Here is a 22,924-nt window from a genome sequence, read left to right as displayed (position 1 = left end):
TAGTATCTTCATCCGGAAGAATACCCCACCCACCCCTACTTCCCCACCATTCTAAATGGGCAATACAGCGGCCCAGTTATTAGTAATGTTGCCTCACAACAAGAATGTCTCTGGTTAAAGTCCATACTAAACCAGTCAACGTTTCTGTTTGAAGTCATTTTCGTTTGCTCATTCTCCGCTCATTCTAAGTAAATTGAATATACCAAATTGGCATTATAGTCAAGCTCTTAGCAAGCTGTATATCTCTCCTTATCCATCTCTATATCTATCTTTAGTCAGCAATAAGTTGGAGTAGTTCATCGAGATCTACCTGAGCTTAAACTCCTCTCTCGGCCTGCTCACAGGAGGGAGCCCAGAACTCAGGATCTTATAAACTCTGGGCTGTCTCCCAGGACAGCATGACAAACAAGCTTATTATCAATCATCAGCTAAGTGTAAACTTCTGAAATGTATATACATTAATAAAGTTATACTTTGTATAATGACATTTTTGCATCACATTACAAAAATGTAGTAAACACTTATGCGAGGTGTTTCTAATTTACTATTTATTGACGGGACAGTATGTTTTAACAATTTGGAATGCAAAAAATGTATTTGTGGTTCTCTCCTATATATTCACTGCACTCAAAGTTTACAAACTATGATGACTTTCGCTGCTGAGAAACCCAAAAATGTAAAAATGGTCTATATGTTGGAAATCTGTGGAAAATATATTGCATTACATTTTTTTTTTGATAAATTAAATGTTAAAACCCCTATACACATTATACAGACAATGGTCAGAAAAACATTCAGTATCCAGCAACTGGCAGATTTGTGTTCAAAGATGCCAAAAGTCAGAGGATAATGACCAGGTTTCATGCAGAAAGAAATGCAACATGACTTACCATCAGAATATTTCTGAAAAAATAACACATCAAGCCACAAAGTAAATGGGCTTACAGAAACAGAAGATCACACTGGATGCCACTCTTATCCAATAGTATCTGGATGCAGCCTTTATGATGCAAGATGAGATTGCATCACTTAGCGATGTGAGATTTGAGTGTATTGTGAGACACAATACACTCAAATGGAGTGAGTGATGTCACTGTAATGGGTAGGGTTAGGGGTTGGGGTAGGTGAGCCCATTAAAAAGCATTGGATGCAGCTCAGATTGCACTGCACCTGGTCTGCATCCAGACCCCTCTCCTCTTATCAGCTAAGTACAGAAAACTGATGCATAAAACACAAACACTTTTGAAATCCAAATCTAAAGGATTGTTAGTCTGCATTATTTAGGGCAAGCGGAGCCCAAAACGTTTCCCAAAGGCCATTATAACTTGAAAGGCATCTGCACTTATGTTACTCTGTTTTTATTATTGCTGAGGTTTTCATAATCCTGGACCAGGCCTGAACAGCTGCTGTGGTGGTCATGGAGGAGTGGAGAGCCTGAGACTGATTCCTGTAAGACCCCAGTGACAGACGAGTCCTTGTATTGATCCTGAAGGGCCAGCCTGTACACCAGCCGGTGACCTTTCCCACCTGCAGCTTCTCCATGATGGACATCCAGCATTCTCCAGCCTGCGGGGCCTAGACTGCAGCTCTGCACAAGACGTTTGGCCATAGGAGAAATGGTCTTGCCCAACCGAGCCTGGTTTCTCTCTATGTTTTTTGTCCTTCACTTTCGGCAATTGGTGCAGTTTTTTCTCACCACTGTCGCCACTGGCTTGCATGGTTCAGGACTTGTGGAGTTGCACATCAATGGATTTGCTCTTTAATGTTTGGACTTTTAACAATGAAAGTTAAACCACACTGAACAGAACTAAACTGAACCTAAACTCTGAACACTGGACTGACACTGTTCCAGTTTACTATAATCTTCTATGTAAAGCTGCTTTGACACAATCTACATTGTAAGAGTGCTATAGAAATAAAGATGAATTGCATTGAACTAAGGTAATTTGCAAAGTGAAGGATTTGAAGAAGAGTTGATCCATGGTCAAAACTTGTCTATCTCTGTCAGCACCAAAGGTTACTGACAGACAGATACAAAGATGGTAATAGAAACCCAGGGTGACACCATAGGAATGGACCAGAAGCCGAATCACAGGCCCACAGGACTGAAAGGTAAATAGGAGCTTGGTGGGCTGGGTTAAAGCCAGTAGTACTGAGTAGCAAAGTATAGCAGGAGGGAAACAGGAATAGAAGAACATGACTGAGGCAGGTTGACAAGCGACTGGAGCGGAGCTTGATGGACTACTGTGGGGAACCCTGTGGAGTGACAGACACTGGTGGTGTTGAGGGGGTGTGATGTTACTCTTTGGGAGCTGAAGAGTTGGAGAGGTAGGGGATCTTTACACCTTGGGTGAGTTGGGGAACGGGAGGCTGAAGATGTGTGAAATTCAGGGATAGAATGAATGTAATCAGTGGAGACAGTGTGTCACTCAAGAAGAACCTTCAATGACAAAGTGCATCAAGTTTTAACTCAACAACCCTTAGGCAGGTCGCACACCGGATGCGCCGTGGCACGGCACGCACGTGATAGTTGAAAGTATCACACAGCAGATGCGCACATTCGAATGTTATTTAATATGATACTATTCAAATGGCGCTCTGTGGTGTGGCAGAAATAAGAACAGTGTCCTTAGTGGGCGCCACGGACGGCCGCCGACTTGCGGTGCCGGTGTGTACCATGTTTAGAATTCTAAAATGCAGGTGCTGCGTGACGTGTCGCCGAGTGGTGCATCTGGTGTGTGACCCTTTTTATTCTGTAAATCCAAATGTTTGTCTGTTACACTGCTATTTTTGACTATTTGGCGCCATCTTGTGACTAAATAATATCAAAAGTGTAGTAGCCTATTTCAAATTCAGTCATTTTCGTTTTTGTCAGATTTGTATTTATTAGTTGCAAATCACATCTCTATCCACCTATCTAAGTCTTTTTTTTATCTATCCCATTTGGACTTTCAATGCCTGGATTTATTCTGCGATAACAGCCAAACACTATACCTTATGCCTTACATAACATACACACATATGCTTTCATTCACACTTGGAGAGTGTTGCTTGTACTGCTGAATGGACTACATTGTCACAGCCTGCACTGTTAATTAAACAATTCAGGTTTGACATTTTGACCGGTCACTCAACCAAATCACTCTTCGGTCAATTACACACAATACTCTTTGGTTTGTTTCACTTGATGCATTCACAACTGTTTGCACTTGGAATGTTTTGAAAATGTTATTATTATAATGACAAGTTTCAATGTTTCTACGACACAAAAACATTCCCAATCTGCTACATTCTCAAACACATTAGGGACAACCGGAGGTATTTTGATGCCAGGCTGTGTGAACAGATTTGGAGGGGAACGACTGTGTCCCCTGGCATCAGGCCTAACCAGCAGACAGGCACAATGCCACATGGGCGCAGTGTAACAAATGTTCTGCCATCGGGACAAAAGGGGCAGCCGGCTGCTGTGCGGATTCAGTCTCATGTTCACTCAAATACATGTTGCACTTTGAGAGTTCACTAATTTTTAAGTAAAAGGGTTTGGAACAAAAATGTTCTGTAATGTTTCATATGTTACTGCATAAAAGTAATCTTTAAAACTATAGCAAGAGAGTCAATAAATAACATATAATGTATGTTGTGGTTGTAGCAGAAATTAAAATAAGAATTTACAGATAATTATTACAAAAAGAATATCACAACTTTGAAAATTGAGAACTCTGCAAAGAAGAAAAGGAGAGCTAAGCTTTTTCTGTCGTCGATTTAAGGAAGCTCTGAAGTTTTGAAAAACTTTAGTAAGTACTCTTTACATTGATTAATTACCCAAGTTTACATCACGTTCCTTAGACTAAATACAGATTTTCAAAGGTGTGGTATTCTTTTTGAATCACCCTGTACTATTGTATCATGAAATATTTTCAATGCAGTGTCTCTCCAGTAGGTGTCAGACATATGTAAGTGCACCCTCAAGACACATTTCAACAGCGTTCAGTAAACCATTAATTCACATAATTTCAGATTGTGCATTAGTATTTATTTATTTATTTATTTATTTATTTCATGAACCTTTATTGCCATATAAATGTGACAACTTATATACATAATTTGAAAGCTGAATAAATAATCTGTTTATGATATATATTTAGGATAGGAAAATATTTGCCAGCCAAAATCAAATAGTAAAAAACAATGTTAATTAATAAAATTGAAATATTGAGTAACCGCTTTTTTAAAGTTCTAAAATAAAGTTCTTAGCAATGCATATTACTACTCAAACATTAAGTTCTGACATAATTAGGATAGGAAATGTATAAGTTGTCTTCATGGAAGATGATCTTTAGTTAATAATATTTTTTGGAATGAAACAAAATATTAATTTTAACTCATACAATGTATTTTTGGCTATTACCACAAATAATATAACAATATAACAATATAATATAATATAATATAATATAATATATGTATTTATACAACCTAGAATACAAAGAACAGCCACATATTTTTGTAGATTTTGACATATTCGTATCTATAATTTACCAGTTTTCAGTTTATTGTTTACAGCCCATTCACCATTATCTTGAGGGGAAGTAGACAATTATATTAATGTTCCTTGCTTCAGTTCATTATTTAATGGTATTAAAATTTATTTTTTAATGTTGATGAGTTTTTTTTTGTCTTCTAAGATTTAAGCTCTTAATTACACCGATTTAGTATCTAATTATTTGTTAGGCCTGAGGCCATTATAAAATATTTCGCTACATTCAATATATTGTCAAGAAGCCTCTCTTTGTTCCTGCATGCTTATTCAAATAATATGCTATAAATGACAGATGTACTGTTTTTCTTCGTGCTGCTCTCTAATAATATTTAGGCAGGTCATGAAGAGATCATGTTTTAAAACAAAAGTAAATTCTTACAAAATGTTTGAATTAATTTGTTTACGTTATATCCTCAATCTTTATGCTTATGTTTTTTTTATCTTTATGTTCTCTTTTCATTCAATAGATGTGTGTAATTTCATCTCATCTTCATTGGCTTGTTTTACTGTGACTAATCTAAGGCTGTGACCCTCAACATAAGCCAGAGATGTTTGTTCACATAGCAGTCCAACAACGTTAATCTCTGACCTTTATGTGATGCCCTGAAACATTTGCTGTTACAAATGTGTTATGTAGACTAAATATATACAGTAATATTGTCTTGCTCAATAAATATCTAAAAAGATGAATAAACACTTACACCTCTACAACATTATCACTATACTACATTTCTAATATTATGAATGTTTCCCTGTATAAATATCTAAATAAAAATAATCAGAAGTTATGAACATAAACTTTAGTTAGCATCACAATTCACACTATTAAATGCTGGCATATCTCCTGCCTATTTTTCAAAAAATAAAAATAAAATAAAATAAAATAAAATTATATATATATACATATACATATACATATATATATATATATATATATATATATATATATATATATATATATATATATATATATATATATATATATATACACACACACACACACACACAGTTGAAGTCAGAATTATTAGCCCCCTTAATTCTTTTTTCTTCTTTTTTAAATATTTCCCAAATGATGCATAACAGAGCAAGGAGATTTTAACAGTATGTCTGATTATATTTTTTCTTCTGGAAAAGTCTTATTTGTTTTATTTTGGCTAGAATAAAAGCAGTTTTTTTTTTTTTTAACGCCATTTTAGGGACAAAATTATTAGCCCCTTTAAGCTATTTTTTCTCGTTATTTACAGAACAAATCACTGTTATACAATAACTTGTCTAATTACCCTAACCTGCCTAGTTAACCTAAGTAACCTAGTTAATTCTTTAAATGTCAGTTTAGGCTGTATAGAAGTGTCCTAAAAAATATCTAGTCAAATATTATTTACTGTCATCATGGCAAAGATAAAATAAACCAGTATTAGAAATTAGTTATTAAAACTTATGTTCAGAAATGTGTTGAAAAAACCTTCTCTCCGTTAAACAGAAATTGGGGAAAAAATAAACAAGTGGTCTAATAATTCAGGGGGACTAATAATTCTGACTTCAACTGTATATATTAGTTAGTATATATTATTAAACCCAACTAATACCTTAGTAACTAAGCAGCTACCTATAGCAGTTTATTGAGGTAATAGTCTTAGTTAATGGTTTGTTAATAGCCGGTATTGTCACTTAAAATAACTTGTTACCATATAAAATATTTTTTTAAGTATTTATTAAAATCATGTTTTTGAATGATTTATTTATATGGCATATATTAGACCTTAAGATTATGGACACATGTTTTGTGATAAGAAAATATTGTGGAAGTTTGTTTGGGATTAAAATTATGTTAGAAAATAAAGGTGAAAAGCACATCAACACAATGCCAACAACTCTGTGATTACATAAGGTCAGCAATGTAACCAATAAAATTGTTATCATGAATGCAAACATTTTTGATAATACAAGACTATTTTTGACTAAAATATTACAACAAACTCTATAATAACTTTGTTTCTGCTGTTATCTCTGGAGGATCATACAGATCCTCAGATACCCAGGATTCTCAGAATCCAACAGATACATTCATGTCTAAAGAGAAACAGTATAGTGAAAACAAATTGTTGCAGAACAGAGATACTGCAGTTTACCATCTTTTGTACCCTCAGAGGGGCTTTTTGTGGTGGGCCTTTAGTCAAAATGCAAAATGGGGGCTGATTAACAACAATGGTATAGAGAAATTTGCTAAACAATTAATTGCTTTAATCACCTTAACTTTTTTTTCATTCATTCAAAGAGGAAACTGAAGAAATTGACACAAATCTGTGCATTTATTTCCTATTGTTAAATATTAAATTAAACATAAAATAAATAGGTTGTCTTCCCCCAAAGACAACTCAAAAATTGTGTTGATTCAGCTCATTTTAAATAAGTATTTTAAACAACAAACTACGGTGCAGCATTTTGGTTTCTACTGTCAATTGCTGCTGCTTTCCAACATTCTTCAGTGTATCTTATCTTGTGTTCAACCAAGGAAAAAAAATCTAAATTGTTTAAAAGCACTTAAGTGAGTAAATGGTGAATACATTTTCAATTTTGGGGTTTTTAACAGGCGAAATATAAAAAAAAAAATAAAAAATTAAGAGGTGAGTTTCAGGCCAGATCCAAGATTTTAAGATATAGGCCCCAATAGACAGAATGTAACCCCAAAGAAGATAATAAAATTCCCAAAATCTGAAACCTGAAATCAGATTTGTTTCTTTGTTATGAATTGTGCATTTTGACTTGGTTTGAAATAATGACTTAGCAGTTGTCCATTAAAGGGGTAAAACACTTTATTTACATGAAGCCTTTTGGAAATATTCAAAAAGTCAATATGTCATTATTAAAGAAAGCATTTTAAATACAAGTTAAGTATTTACTTAGTGTTTCAAAACTTATGAAAACAAAAGTCAAAATATTGCTGAATTTTTAAATGATAATTTATGAATTAAACATACATAGCAAAATAAAATGAGTCACTGTAAAAAAAATAGTAATAAAGCTGTTTTACTTATTCTTTCTGTGATCCTTATACTGTATGGGTATATGATAATTGTTTAAGGTTTGGTTGCTTTAATAAACACAGAAGAGCAACACTTCTGCAAGCTATTAAACTTGATATTTATCAATACAGACAATACCTTATTTACCCATATTAGATGATAATGATAAAACATGCTCATATTATTTAAATTTAAACCTATAGCTTATTCATTTTCAAAGCATATTAGCTTCTGATAAAAATGTACACAAATAGTAGCGATTACACAATTAATCTTTACTGTCTTTCTTGCTGTCTTTATGGCTCTCAAGACCTACAGCAGTTCCCATCCATGCAGGGACTGTTAAGATGTGAAATAAAACACTGGAACACACTTTTGATCATGCACATAAAAATGAAACTTGATCACCGTTGAAGGTGGTCCATTTTTAGGTGTGGGATTTGGTGGATTAACAGACGCTCGTGTTTCTCTTAGAAATTGGATATTGTTCACTCTACTTCCTCTGTCTATGCTCTTACTTTCACACACATGAGATTGCATTAAAACATTGCTAACGTCAAAGTAATTAAAATATGTTTTAGTGTGGTTTAATTTATATTGTATATTTTATTTTAATGTTTTATTATTTACGCTGATATTTACCTTTAACTGTTTTATAGCACTGTAAAAAATGTTGCTGTCTTAAAAAAAATAGTTGAATTAAATCAAGATTCAACTTTGTAAATAATTTCATCAAATATTTTACATAAATTTAACTGAAATAAAAAATAAATAATAATAAAATATCTAAAACTTTAAAATATGTAAAGTTGAAATCTAATTACCTTGCCAAAAAAAAATCATAATATAAATATAATATAATGTACAAAATTGCCATTTTGATCATAAAATTATTTAAAGTGGTTTTTAAATAATCTTCAGTTGACCTGAAATGCTTTCCCTCTGAGAGACCCATGCAGCTGCTACAGAAATCAGACAGTCTTTCATTTAAAATTACTACAATTTTATTCCACCAATGCTTTCAATGAATATACTATAGTATTTAGAATTAGATTCTGATAAGCCAGTTTGTTGTCATGATTATAAATTTCATATTAGCAAATTTTGTTACCAACACTTTATTTTTCATTAATTGATATTAGACGTTGGAACTATTTCTTTTTTGAAAGGTGCATTTTATAGATTTTTGCTGTCCAGTTAATTCAAAACCACTTGACATATAAAAACACTAAACAAAGACGGCAGCAAGAGGTCAAGACTGCTATTAACTCAATGGTCAGAACACATTGACTGAGCTAATTCATGTTTCCTGCACAGCCTGCAAGAATAGAGGGTGTGTGTCTTTGTGTGATGTTTGAAGTAAAAAAGAGAGCGAAAGAGAGAGAAAATAAGAGGAGCATTGTTTGATTCTTTCAAATAAATAATACATGTCTATTGTCAGAATTAAAGTCTGTGTCCTATTCTTTTAACAGCTCATATGCGAGTTTCGTTTTCTTAGATTGTGTTTTTGTGCTTTTATTTAATAATATTAAAACAGTTATACATATTTAGTAAATCTACAAATTTTCTGTAATGTTTCATTTTTTTATTAACACTTTCACCACATACAAAAATATTTAACTTTAGGTTTCTTCAAAAGATTTCTATTTTTTTTTCCAGCTGGACTTTATAGCTTTTGCACGAATGCGCTTTAAAGGTTTGACTTAATAACTGCGTGCTGTTTGGGAAAAAGAGTTCAGCTTAAATATATGATTTTGCTTAAGATTTGTCGTTTTTAAGAAAATTATAGCGTAATTAAAGGTATTTAAAAGCGCTCGAAACAAATGGACCTCTGACCTTAAACGGCCAACAAAAACAATTTAAAACAATCATTCTAAAGGCCAACACAATATTTTATTCATCTTTCAGAAATAATGGCTGCATCCTAAAACTACATCCAGTGTCACTTATATTTAGTTTAAATTGCGTATATTTTTTATTCAAAATAACTATAATTGTTTCAGAAAACCAAAGGGCAATAAATGCGTCAATTATTCTTTAATCCATCAGGCGTGCAGTCGGGTCACTGGCACTGCACTGACGGACTCTGTCTCGTTCACACTGTAAAACATTAAAAGTCTTAACAACAAATGTTATTTTTTTGTAAAACGTTTATAAACTTGTATAAAACCTTTTTATGGACTGTTTATTAAAACTGTTCAATGTCAAAAATAAATAAATACATTTAGCATCTCACCATTTCTCCACTTTGAAAGAGAATTATAATGAAATATCAACTGTCGTTTAGAACTGTTTGTTTCTTGTGCAGGAGACAAACAACAGCCACCAAACAAAAACCTTCTTCACTTTACACGACTCCGCCTTTTCGTCATAGTTAATTAACTGAGCACTAAGTAGGCTAAGTGTCCTCAGCCTCCAGAACTCTTTTCAGAACTGCAGAGCTGTCAAAGCACAAGGATAACTGCTCATTTGCTGTTGCCTGTTGGGTGCTGATGGTGAGAGAAGACTAACTCGTTAAATGTTGCCATTGTTGTTAGGCAGTTTTTCGGAGAACTGCAAGGACATTTTTAGATTTTTAAATTAGAATTAGGCTACAAGTTGGAAGCATTACAAGTTTCTTCCAAAACAAATTGTAGAACCACATAATTTGTAACCAAAGCTGCTATAGACAAAGGCTGGAATGACAACCATCAAAGTCGTCAAAATCTGTGGTGCTATGGAGAGCCGTGGGCTAAACCCCCTGGACCACCTTCCACCACCCGCGAGCTCCAACAAGCCCTTAACGCCATTCAGCATCACAGACATCCTCAGCAAACCGACTGTCAAACGATTTCACAGGATTCACCGACTTCCAGCATCAGACAGAGTCCGACAGAGCATCACCGTTTCCAGGCAGACTCTCATCACTCAAGCCTCGCCTCTGTGCGCTCTGCAGGAACTGGCGAGCAAAACCTTCAAGGGTCTCGAATTAGGTGTTCTCCAAGCAGCAGAAGGTAAGAAAGACAATCAGTTGGCTTTCGATTTATTAACTGTTTTTTAAATACTCACAATTATTGTGGATAATTTTATACTTAGATTTTACTTCAATTCTGGGTATATTGTAGGCCTAATTTGGTGAACCATTATTTTAATTATGTAGGCCAATTTAAAATTCAGCTGATGTTAAAGCGATAGGTCACCCCAATTTATTTACTTACCCTAAAGTGGTTTCAAACCTTTATGAGTTTATTTTTTCTGTTGAAAGAAAAAGAAGATATTTTAAAAAGATGGAATCTACGTCCACCTATAGTTAAAAAAACAAAACACGAAAGTGAATAGTTAGTTTTCAGCTTACTTCAAAATATCTTCTTTTTGTTCAAAACCATAAAGGTTTGAAACAAATTTAAAAGAATTGTCATTTTTTGGTGAATTTTTTTGTATTTTTTATAGGCCTTAATTCATTATTTTTTTCCTTTTCATGCACAGGAAAGGATGGGCTAAAATTATTTGGTCAAAGGGACAGTCCTAAAAAACGCCGAAAATCCAGAACGGCCTTCACAAACCACCAGTTATATGAACTAGAGAAAAGGTTTCTCCATCAAAAATACTTGTCACCTGCCGACAGAGACCAAATTGCCCATCAGCTGGGACTTACAAACGCGCAGGTCATAACCTGGTTCCAGAATCGACGGGCGAAATTAAAACGAGACCTCGAGGAGATGAAAGCGGACGTGGAGTCCGTTAGATCCACAGGTTTAGTCCCTCTGGATAAACTCGCTAAACTGGCTGATCTGGAGAGGTGTGCGGCCGCTGGAGCCACGGGGAACCCGGGGCCCCAGTGCTCACCACGGCTGGGTCACGAGTACAAGACTGTGCACAAATTATGTCTGTCCCCCATGTCGTCTCTCTCAGACCACACAAGTCAAGACTGCTCCGAAGACGAAGAAGTGGAAATAGACGTTGATGTCTGATTTAAAACCACTGTGTAGCCTGAAATTGTGACGCATATCTTCAGACGTTGTAATAATAATATGAACGCATGCACATAACCCTCTTTAGAGAAGCTGATTTAGTTTAATTTATAGTCAGACTATGCAAGTCTTTCTCCTTTATAGTTCGACATTGAGTGAACTAGCAGCTGTATATTTTATATTTATAATATATTGTACATAATGTGGCTTTAATGATGTAAAGAATATTGAACATGAACCAGGGCATCAAACAGAGCAATACAACCTTTTATTGAAGATAACTATTTTTACAGGTGTATTTATTACATATACGTTTCATTTATGCAGTTTTTTTATATAAAGTTGTTGTTCTGTTTACTTGGAGTGCCTTTTAACATTGTGGCATTGTACCAGTTACAGTGTGTCATTTAATGTAAATTGAATTTGAAAATAAAACATTTATACCGTTTATAAATATGTTGTTGCCATATGTCTTTTAATCATTAACAATCCCCATATTCTGAAATAAAATTGTATTATGCTGTTAAAAATAAAATTGTAAATTTGATTGATGTATTTTTAAATAAATTTTAATTAGTAGAAACTTGATTATTGACAGTAAAAAGTATGCACGTTATTTATTTAATAGTGAGGCGGATGTTTTTTTGTTGTTGTTGTTGTTTTTTGGGATATATATTAAACAGAACTTGTAGGTCTACATTTCTCAGATGTTAAATAACTGTAAACATAGAGCTTAACAAACCTGTTCACGACGGCCAAGGGTTTCATACTTTTTTTTAAATTACTAACTGCCTTGATTTCTTTACTCAAAAAGAAAAAAGGAAGAAAAACATTCTTGCCCCTTTAACGCTTTTGTTTTTTTGCTCTCTGCAGTAATAAAGAGCCTTTGGCTGGCTTCACTCTTTCTTTTACTCGCCAATAGCGTGACTTGGCTTTTGACCCAACAACGTGTGTTTTTCCTTTCTGGGCGAAATTTATGTGAGAAACACAAATCTGGGGCGCTGGGGAGAAAAAGGAGAAGAAAGACACAAAAAAACGCCAAGTTTTGGTCCAGTTTCTCCAGGGCCATATAATCCTTTTTGTTCACGGGTGAAGCAGTAATTTCCAGCGTAAAGCATGAAAGCTGAGGACAAATGAGCCATCCACCCTGATGTGACAAGTGACAATGGCGCATGGCTGGACTCCTGCGGTTCACCATACTGAAACAAGTGTGTCCAGCCACATAAAAAAGACGCAAACGTTTGGAGGCCATATGGTTTCTGAAATTTTCACACAATTTCAGACAATTTGATGGATTGCGTTAACCCCTCTTTTAAACTGTTTAACGCAGCGCGAACAAAGGCCATACATTGGAGTCTCTCCTCGAGAAAGCATCTGTACCCATGAATGTCCGCTCTTTTCATCTCGTCTTTTTAGCTTGGCGTTTTGAACAAGTCAATGAATTACAATGAAACGCTCTCTCTTTTTTTGTGAGGCACTGACTTTCTTCCCCCTTTTGGTGATTTTAAATGATTTGTTAGACTTGTGTGGGGGACTTTTTTTGGTTAGAGAATACGTTCTCATTTTGTTGGAGTTTTTTTTTCATGTTCAGGAGGGGGACTCGTTAAGCGTTCAAAGTCCCTCATGTCAACTTTACTAAAAGGGGCTCTTTTGTTTAATGCCTAATTCCTTCGAATCTTTACCTTAAGACTGCGTTACTTCAGGAGATTAATAACGGCAAAAACTAAACAATGTGCTAAAGAGCGTGTGAGCTTTAAAAAGAAGACACGCTAAGCATTCTGTCAGTAGCAGGTGTGTTTCAAATGAACAACATAGGCCAGCGCTGGCTTTGAGTGGCTTAACCGTTGTAGTAATAAATGTTAGGAAGCTACTTAATGTTGTTAAAAGAGAGAGATTAAGCACTGTTACTGCATGTGGCTATATAAAATTAGAAGCTTGTCCTATATGTTATATGTAATCATGTGATGATAGTGTAATTTTGCAGTGGTTTCATTTTATTTCAGACCCAGATAAACAGACTAACTTTTGTGATATCCCTTTTAAAATAAGTACTAACATTTTACTAAAACCCAGTAAATCCAGAGAAACCAATTTCAGAGGCTTTTTCCCCATTTCCCATAGGTTCTTTAAAAGTCATTTGCCCATGGTAATGGTTTAATTTAGAACCGTATCATCCCAAAGAACCTTAATGGTTAAATGTTTATGTGTGAGAGAGTTTGGGGTTCTTTATTTTCTGCCTTTTTGTTTGTCAAATCTAGGTTGTCAATGAACAGACTGTTAACACTCTCTCAACAGGTACATTCAAAATGCTACTTTTTTATTAATGTATTTTGGTAAAACATGCAATTTTACCAAAGTACAATCATAATGGCTAGCAAAAATTAACCATAAAGGATTGTGACGATTTTACTGGAACAAGCTCTCCACTGCATCTGTTTTCTTTTCTTTTCTTTTCTTTTCTTTTCTTTTCTTTCTTTTCTTTTTTTGTAACCATATACAATTAAAGATAACATACTAACAAATAATAAAAGTATCTAACTGGTATACTTTTACTAACCTTAACAGAGCCTGAAAGATGTATGACCCTGACAGAAAGACAGACTTTCTATATAGCACAAAAAGGAGTTCTGCTATTGATGCAAGCTGAAGACCCATTAATTGAAACTATGTTTACATCAATATATAAAAAACATTCTTTGTTCCCTATAAAGAATGTTTCTGTGATCAGTCCTAAAATGAGGAACATTTAAACATCAAAAGATTTATTTCCATTAATATTTTGTGCAATGAATCTGTTCATCTGTCTGCCCATATGTCTGTCTGATTCTCTATATGTCTGTCTGTCCGTCGAGTTAATTTGAACACTTTACCGGTGTATATTTAATCCACACTGGCCAAAGTCAAATTAACATTTTTAAATATGTTATCAAGTTACCACTGGCTCAGGAGTTCTTTTTTTTTTTCTTGTTTTATCAGTAATTATTCACATACTTTATAAATGCAATACACACTGTTCTAATCATGCATTAAAAACATTAAGACTTTATTTTTGTTGATTCTGAGATAATTAGTCACATAATAAACTTATACAAAACAATATAGTTCCACATTTCATTTTTAATTAATCACTGAATGCATGTTTATGTGTTAACATGTAAATTGTTAACCCTTGTAGTCATACAGAAATATTTTGTTTTTAAAAAATAATTAACACTTTCCAAAATAGAGGAAAGGCATAAAAAACATATGTATTCACATTTATGCATATTCCATATGCATTTTGAATGTTATAAATTTTACGGTTTATGATCATCAGCTTTCACAACAGCATTAAACTCATTTCCAAGAGTCTGAAAGCATCACAATGCACATTTAAGAGCACTGTAACAAGTTTTTCAACCAAAAAATAATCATTTTTATCCAATACAAGAATGTTGGCAATTTTACAGAATACTGGCTGCTCACCTTTATTCTCTGTGCACGTTGAAAGTTATATTCATTACAATCAAGTACATCATATATCAATAAATTTTAATATCAATATATATCAATAAATAAACAATTAATATATTACATGAAGGAGTTATGTTTTGCAGTGTGTTCAAAGTTGTTGTCTTAAAGTGACAAACATTTGTCATGGTGACCGTATTTGCCCCTTTTTAGCACTTTTGAATCTCTGGCTTGTTCTGTGAAACTAGCTGAACAAACTTTTAATTGTAGAGTAGATTCAGAGTTGACAAAGTTTGGATCTGGGTTAGATCTGGGGCCATTTCAATAAGGAGGTTCATCCAACTCTGACTTAAATCCTGAGTTGACTTTTTTCTGAAATGGGGAACTCTAAGTACTCTGTTTGAGATCAGCTAAATTAAGTTGTCCGTGAGTTGACTAAGTTAAATGTATGCACCATGACAAGCAAGTGGAGCTCCAGAATTTTTCACTATGGCAACAGCCCCGATCTGCGGGCTGCAGACGGGTGTACTTGTGCAGCACCCGTCAAAGAGATGCCTGCAATCTCTGCAGTCAATTCAAGTTTGGTTCTTATCACTGTTACTAAACAACAGTTAACACCAAATAATGTTGTTTTCCATTTGCATTAACATTATTTATATTACCAATAAAAATAATCCAAACTACAGTACATATCTGACATCATTTTCTTATAAAGAAATTCTTTCTTTATGTAAGAATCTTTTTTAATTGTACTTAAAATATTAAAGAGGCGAGGCAGTGGCTCAGGTAGTGCTGTCGCCTCACAGCAAGAAGGTCGCTGGTTTGAACCTCGGCTCAGTTGCCGTTTCTGTGTGGAGTTTGCATGTTCTCCCTGCCTTTGCGTGGGTTTCCTCTGGATGCTCCGGTTTCCCCCACAGTCCAAAGACATGCGGTACAGGTGAATTGGGTAGGCTAAATTGTCCGTAGTGTATAAGTGTGTGTGTGTGTGTGTGTGTGTGTGTGTGTGTGTGTGTGTGTGTGTGTGTGTGTGTGTGTGTGGATGTTTCCCAGAGATGGGTTGCGGCTGGAAGGGCATCCGCTGCGTAAAAACTTGCTGGATAAGATGGCGGTTCATTCCGCTGTGGCGACCCCGGATTAATAAAGGGACTAAGCCGACAAGAAAATGAATGAATAAAATATTAAAGAAATTCTTGGTAAGAAAGTAATTTTTGTTGCATGTATAGATGAATGGAAAATTTAAAGATCTCTTGCACTTTAAAAAACAAAAAGAGACCCAAAGAAACTTTGGGATTAATGAAGAAAACCTACTCCATTAGGTTCACAAAGTTACTACTATTAACTTGTAACTGTAGGAACAGGCTTGACTTACCCCGCTTTGTTGAGATTGAAATATCTACCTAATCTGGAACAGAAAACACAGTATCCCTCATTTCAGTGTTAAAATATACTCAGTTTTTCATTAACCTCCTTTATGAAGCAGGCCTCAGATTCAGCAGTTATATATATATATATATATATATATATATATATATATATATATATATATATATATATATATATATATATATATATATATATATATATATATATATATATATATATATCATTTATTTTTATCTATGGAATAAAAAAAATACCTTTTAAAATTTTATTTATGTTCACAATGCAAATCAAAATAGATCTGCTTATTTGGTAAACAAAGCAAGTCTCTCATATAATATCTTTACTAAAAGGCAGAAAATACTACTTTACCAACCGTATTGTAAATAAATCATATGAACATTTTAATATTACTATTATTATATTACAATAATATTAGTGAAATTAATTTAAAAACTGAGTAAATATACATTTACACACATTTAAGTAAATACATCCACTCAATGATGGGCTGAAAATCTGTGGAAATCTGCAGATTTCTGTCCGTGCAGATTCCGTGTGGGCCTATTGAATATATTTCAGACAAAAAAGGAAATAATATTTAGATTAAAAAATTCCCCAATATAAATTTTATATACTTGGTTATAACGATTCTTAACCCTGATTAAACTGACACATAAACAAATAGTCAGAATAATACATTTTTTTTTGGACTGAGATGTATATTATTCTTTTACTCAAGATCCATTTTTATACCATATAGATGTTCTTGGGGTTCTTGTTTACTTTTAAATAAATGGGGTAGTCTACTTCTTGGGACATTTTACAACTGAAAATATTAAAAGTGCAAGTTGTGATTTAAGACTATTGAATTATTGGGCATGTGTCCAAGTGTCTTTTTCAACACTGAACTACTTTCTGAGCTTGAAAAAGAGTGGTATTAAGAATATGAGTAAGCTATTGTTTATTTAAAAAAAGCACATTTTTGCAATGTTTTCACTTATTAATTTATTTTATTAATTTATTTTATTTATGAATTTATTTTCACTTTGATGTAGCTATGAATATACATTTATATTATCTATTATATGCCAGCTGGTGTTCTGACGACTTGTGCTACCTCATCAGAATGTGCTACCGGTATAGCTCAATCTGTCAAATTTTATCTAAAAAAACAGGGTTAGCACATCTTCACCTTCAAATGTCTATCAGAATGAACTACCTCCTCAAAGAGGGGAGTAAAAACAGGGGTAATGCATTTTGTCAGCTTTAAATGTCAATCGGAATGAACTACCACTCTAATAAACAAATTAAATATAAAACTAATAAAATACAAAAATTAAGGCAGTACTCTGATAAACATTTGAAACTGCTACGTCTTTTTCTACAGTGTTCAATAGAGTTGTAGTTAATTTTGCTGGATATTTGAAGCTGACAATATGTGCTACCCCTGTTTTTACATCCTTATTTAATGTGGTAGTTCATTCTGATAGACATTTGAAGCTGACAAGATGTGCCAACCCTGTTTTTTAGATGAAATATGACAAATTGAGCTACTGATAGCACATTCTGATGAGGTGACACAGATCGTCAAACAACGGCATTTCAACTGTGATTCAACTTGGCCCTGGAAGGCCAGTGTCCGCTTTAGTTTAGTTCACTTGCTTCAACACACCTTAAAAGAAGTTTCTATCTAGTTCTAGAAGAGCTGATCAGTTGGTTCAGGTGTGGTGAAACTAAACTCTCCTGTACCCTGACCCTCCAGGACCGAGTTTGTACCCCCTGGTCTAATATTTGCACAATTGCAAAGTGTAAGGCATGGGTCTCAAACTCGATTCCTGGAGGGCCACAGCTCAGTTGTACTTCAACCCTACTTAAACACAGCTGACCCAACTAATCAAGGTGTTAAAAACTAGAGACTATTAGGCTGGTAAGAGTTGAAGGTGGTTGAAGCAAAATTATTCAGAGCTGTGGTCCTCGAGTTGAGTTTGAGACCACTGGTGTTGCACAGTGGCGAGGTGCAATGTTGTGCCATGTCTTTAAAATGTTATTCGTTTTCTATGAAGTTCGAAGTGCCCAGCTGACTGCACTATAAAAATATTTTGTTTACTCATCTTAAATTAAGTCATCGTGTTACATGGACTAAGTAGACTTAACTACTTAACTAAGTTGATTAAGTTGTATTGACAACTTAAGTTTTCTCAACTTAAAATGTTTAGTTGCTAGAGTTAAATAACTGACCCAACTACCTAATTCAAGCTAACTGGACTCGCAAAGTTTAGTTTTAACTACATTAACAAGTTAGCAGAACTTGCCTAGTTTAGTTTAAATACATTAACTTACATTTTCAAGTTCACTGAACTTAATCAAGTAGATTTTCTTATTTAGAAACAGAACAGACAACAAAATACATTACACATTTTATTCAAGGTCTTTAGTCCCAATTTAACAATTACACAATGTACTTACAATATATATATATATATATATATATATATATATATATATATATATAATTTTTTTTTTTACAATGTATTTTTTTATAAAGTTTTTTTTTTTTTTTTACAAAGTAATTGTAAAATAAAAGTAATCTTAAGAAGAGAAAAAACATTAAAAAAATTAGTAAAACTCTAAAATACACAACTAACACAGGCTCTTGTAAAAAAAAAATCACTCCAGATCTTGAAAGATTATAAAATCTGATCTTAAAACATTAAAGCTGAAAGACATAAACACAACATGTACACCAAATCTTATTTACCTTTATCATTACTTGTGTGATAGTAGTGTTTCAGCTTTTAGTATCTTATGACAATTTGTTGATTGGTTGTAGTGAAACTTGCAGCTCCATTTTATTTATCAATACCAAATGTCCCACTCTGCTTAAAGTAATTCTATGAAGAAATGAAAAAAAAATAAATAAATAAAGCAAAAACACATTGAATAAATAGTGTACATAACAAAGACCAGAGTAATCACATAATCTTTGAAATACGAATTTACTAAAACCTTTCAAAATTATTTATCTACTGTTGTTTAAATATGTGTTTACTGTGTGCATATGACAGGATAAATTTGGTAAAATATCACCTGTAGTAAGTTTGTCTTTCTCTGGGAGTGTGCTGCAACCTTTAGAATGAGAAAATGGCATTTTATGTGAATTTTTGTAAATATTACTTTACTGTAAACACAGAAAAAAGATATATGATTAATTAAATCTCACCTGTTGTAATTGAATCTGCCCTCTGGGAATGTGCTGCTGCAACCTTCAGATTAAGAAAAACACATTTGGGTAAATTTTTGTAAATATTTGTTCTTAAATATTTGACTACGGTACATTTATAAATGGAAAACTGTTAAAATCTCTCATTTAATAACTCAGTCTGCTCTCTGAACATCCTTTAGAATTAGAAAAGTACATTTGAATGAATTATTGTTAACATTTTTGCTAAATATTTTCTACTGTACCTAAATGGGAGATCCATTAAAATTTAGATAAAAAAATACCTGTAGTAGTTTAGTCACAGTACTATTTTTCTACACATATTGAGATATTGCAAACCTAAAACTTTACTAGGCTTTATAAATGTGGCCAAACTCCACATATTAGTAAAAGGTCTAATCTGCTGTAAAAAACATTTATACTGGGAACAATACATTAACAATCAGTGCATATATGTCATTTTACAAGTTATAACATGAAGAAGCATTATTTACAGAATGTGATGATTTAACATTTTTAAAATCTGGTGAAAAATATCCCATGTGTCTAACTTCTTCTGGGGTCTCATGTACGAAGACTTGCATTGAATTCAAACTAAAACTGTGCATACTCACAAAGCTGTAAATGTGCGTACGCAGTAAAAAATTCAGATGTATGAAACGCTGCGTACGCAGAATCCCACGCATATTCTCTTTGTACATCCAAATTAACGTGAAATTGAGCACACGTGCATGAGCGCAAAACCCCTCCCTGCCTCCTTCCCCGTATAAATATGATAATGATTCCACTTTGGCAAAACTAAACGAAAAAGCAATGGCAAAAGCAAACAAAAAGAGAAACTTTGAACAGAATGTGAATTGGAGGTGCTCCTATCGGAGGTAGACTGGAGAAAAACTGTGTTATTTGTAGGTTTGTCCTCCGGAATTAAAAAAACAAAAAAAAAAATAGAGTGGTTGAGCTGACACAGGTCATGCAGTGGGATCTGAACATCGCACTGTGAGTGAATTAAAAAAGAAATGGTCCGATGTAAAGATGTAAAATACATTTTGTAGTGTCTATTTAGGCTAAGTGCAAGTGCGTCTGATCGACAGAGACAGCAAAACTAAAGAGAGTTGACATCAGCAGCGTGAGTGGCGTTGTTCTTAAAGTGCATGGCAACATGTTTTGACACTATCAATCATGAACTCGGTTCGAATCCAGTGTCTGATGAACTCATTCTTCTTTCACCCACTACACATCAGATTTTGCCTACTCTTCATCACGAAAAAGACAAACGGAATCATTAATCAGTATTTTGTTAAGCGCATTTGAGCATCACATATTATTTGCACATTTATTGAATGGAAATGTTTCCGATTCATGTAGCCTATGCAAATTTATCTTCAGATGGCGCTTTTATAGCAATGTGCGTGAAGTAGATTGCTCCGATTACAAAGTGAAAACTGGCGATCACTGCAAATTGCGCTTTAATGTTTGGCTGGTCAACTTTATGGTACGGAAACTTATATACCTGCTAAACATGTGGATGATCCCGTCCCATACAGCTGCCATAGCACGGCTCAAAGATACTTTGTAGTGTGCAATTTGACATAACTGCCTCTAGGAGTCGCCAATGGGAATAAAACAAACACACACAAGAAATGCTCGTACACCAGACATGAAGATGGCGTGCACCAACGCACATTCTCACGTTCATATACTATACTAGGTTAAATTGAATTGAACTTTGTTGTTTCAACTTACAAAATCATGGTAAAAAAACTAAAATGCAGAATCATTTTTTACAGTGTGGTTGCTTAGCAACAATAGAAGTCACAAGAGCGCAAGCCATATACAGAGAAGTGCTTTTCAGCCAGCGATAATGTATTTTATTTAAAATATAGTCAGTTAAATAGACCTAAAACCATTTATTTAGTTGTTTAAGCGTATACAATATGAAAGGCTGCAAAATGTAAGCACCATCAGGAGCAGCAGAAGAGCTGCTAAAATTCCACGAAAATGCCCGGGAGCGCTTATTCTAAAAGTCTGCATTTAACTGCATTTAAATGACGCAAACATAAAGTTTAATATTTAAAGTACTTTTGAGCACAAATTATTACGGAACCCCGGAAGGGACGTAGTGGAGGAGAAAAAAATTGGCTGGGTAAAAAAAAAAAAAATGGGTGAAAGAAAAAAATGGGTGGGAGGAATATATATATTTCTAAGTTTTTGCGTTCTCTCGCAAAGTTTTGCGTTCCCTCGCAAAGATGTTTTGCGTTCCCTCGCAAAGTTTTGCGTTATCTCGCAAAGATGTTTTGCGTTCCCTCGCAAAGATGTTTTGCGTTCTCTCGCAAAACTGTTTCTCCACAAACACTTCTTGTTCACTTCACTAATGTAAACCCTCCCGTTTTTGCTGAAATTCTCCCATATTTTCCATTCTACCCCACTTTCTTTATATTACTGTGCGCTGATCGTCGCCTTTCACTTTGCAACCTCTGAACCAGTGAATGCATGTATAAGCGCTGACTGACAGACGCGCTTCGTACAATAAACTGATCCCAGATCAGAGTCTGTACGCACCATTTAGAGGGACACTTCTGTTATCAAACAAGTGAGCAGCAAATGAATCTCATGTTTTGTTTAGTTTGATAACAGAGGTGTCTCTGTAAGAATGCACAGATCTATAATGAAAGCATTCCATTACTTTAGAAACTGTTTGTGCTCATTTAAGAGAAAATAAGCTGTTTGAAATAAAACATGCAAGACGGAGATGTTTCATATTATTAGTGTATTTGTCTGTTTAAACATACACCCGCTCCTATGTAAATGGCATGTACAGACGCTAATCTGGGATCAGTTTATTGTATGAAGCGCGTCTGTAAGTCAGCGGTTATACATGCATTCACTGGTTCAGAGGTAGCATATGAAAGTCGACGATCGATGCACAGTAATGTAAAGAAAGTGGGGTAGAATGGTAAAATACGGGAGAATTTCTGAAAAAACGGGAGGGTTTACGTGAGTGCAGTGAACAGGAAGTGTTTGTGGAGAAACAGTTTTGCGAGAGAACGCAAAACATCTTTGCGAGGGAACGCAAAACATCTTTGCGAGATAACGCAAAACTTTGCGAGGGAACGCAAAACATCTTTGCGAGGGAACGCAAAACTTTGCGAGAGAACGCAAAAACTTAGAAATATATATTTTCCTCCCACCCATTTTTTTCTTTCACCCATTATTTTTTTTTTCACCCAGCCCATTTTTTTCTCCTCCACTACGTCCCTTCCGGGGTTCCGTAAATTATACTTTTTGGAATGACGCGGGACATAAAATTAACGCAGATGGGCCTGTTGAGTACCCTTGATCTAGATTTACTTTGTGGCCA

At 34.2% G+C, this 22,924-nt stretch overlaps 2 protein-coding genes across 3 annotated transcripts in view; both read left to right on the top strand.

Moving 5' to 3' along the window:
• Positions 1-22,924, top strand: part of LOC141385860 (uncharacterized) — a 741,913-nt gene that overhangs the window by 699,711 nt on the left and 19,278 nt on the right. The window lies entirely within an intron of this gene.
• Positions 9,993-11,962, top strand: lbx1b (ladybird homeobox 1b). The gene is given in 2 exon segments (NM_001163312.1): positions 9,993-10,556; positions 11,029-11,962. Coding segments are annotated over 2 exon segments (798 nt in total). The 5' UTR covers positions 9,993-10,243; the 3' UTR covers positions 11,514-11,962.

Source organism: Danio rerio, chromosome 1, assembly GCF_049306965.1.
Source record: "Danio rerio strain Tuebingen ecotype United States chromosome 1, GRCz12tu, whole genome shotgun sequence".
NCBI lineage: Eukaryota > Metazoa > Chordata > Actinopteri > Cypriniformes > Danionidae > Danio > Danio rerio.
This window is presented reverse-complemented; position numbering and strand designations above follow the sequence as displayed.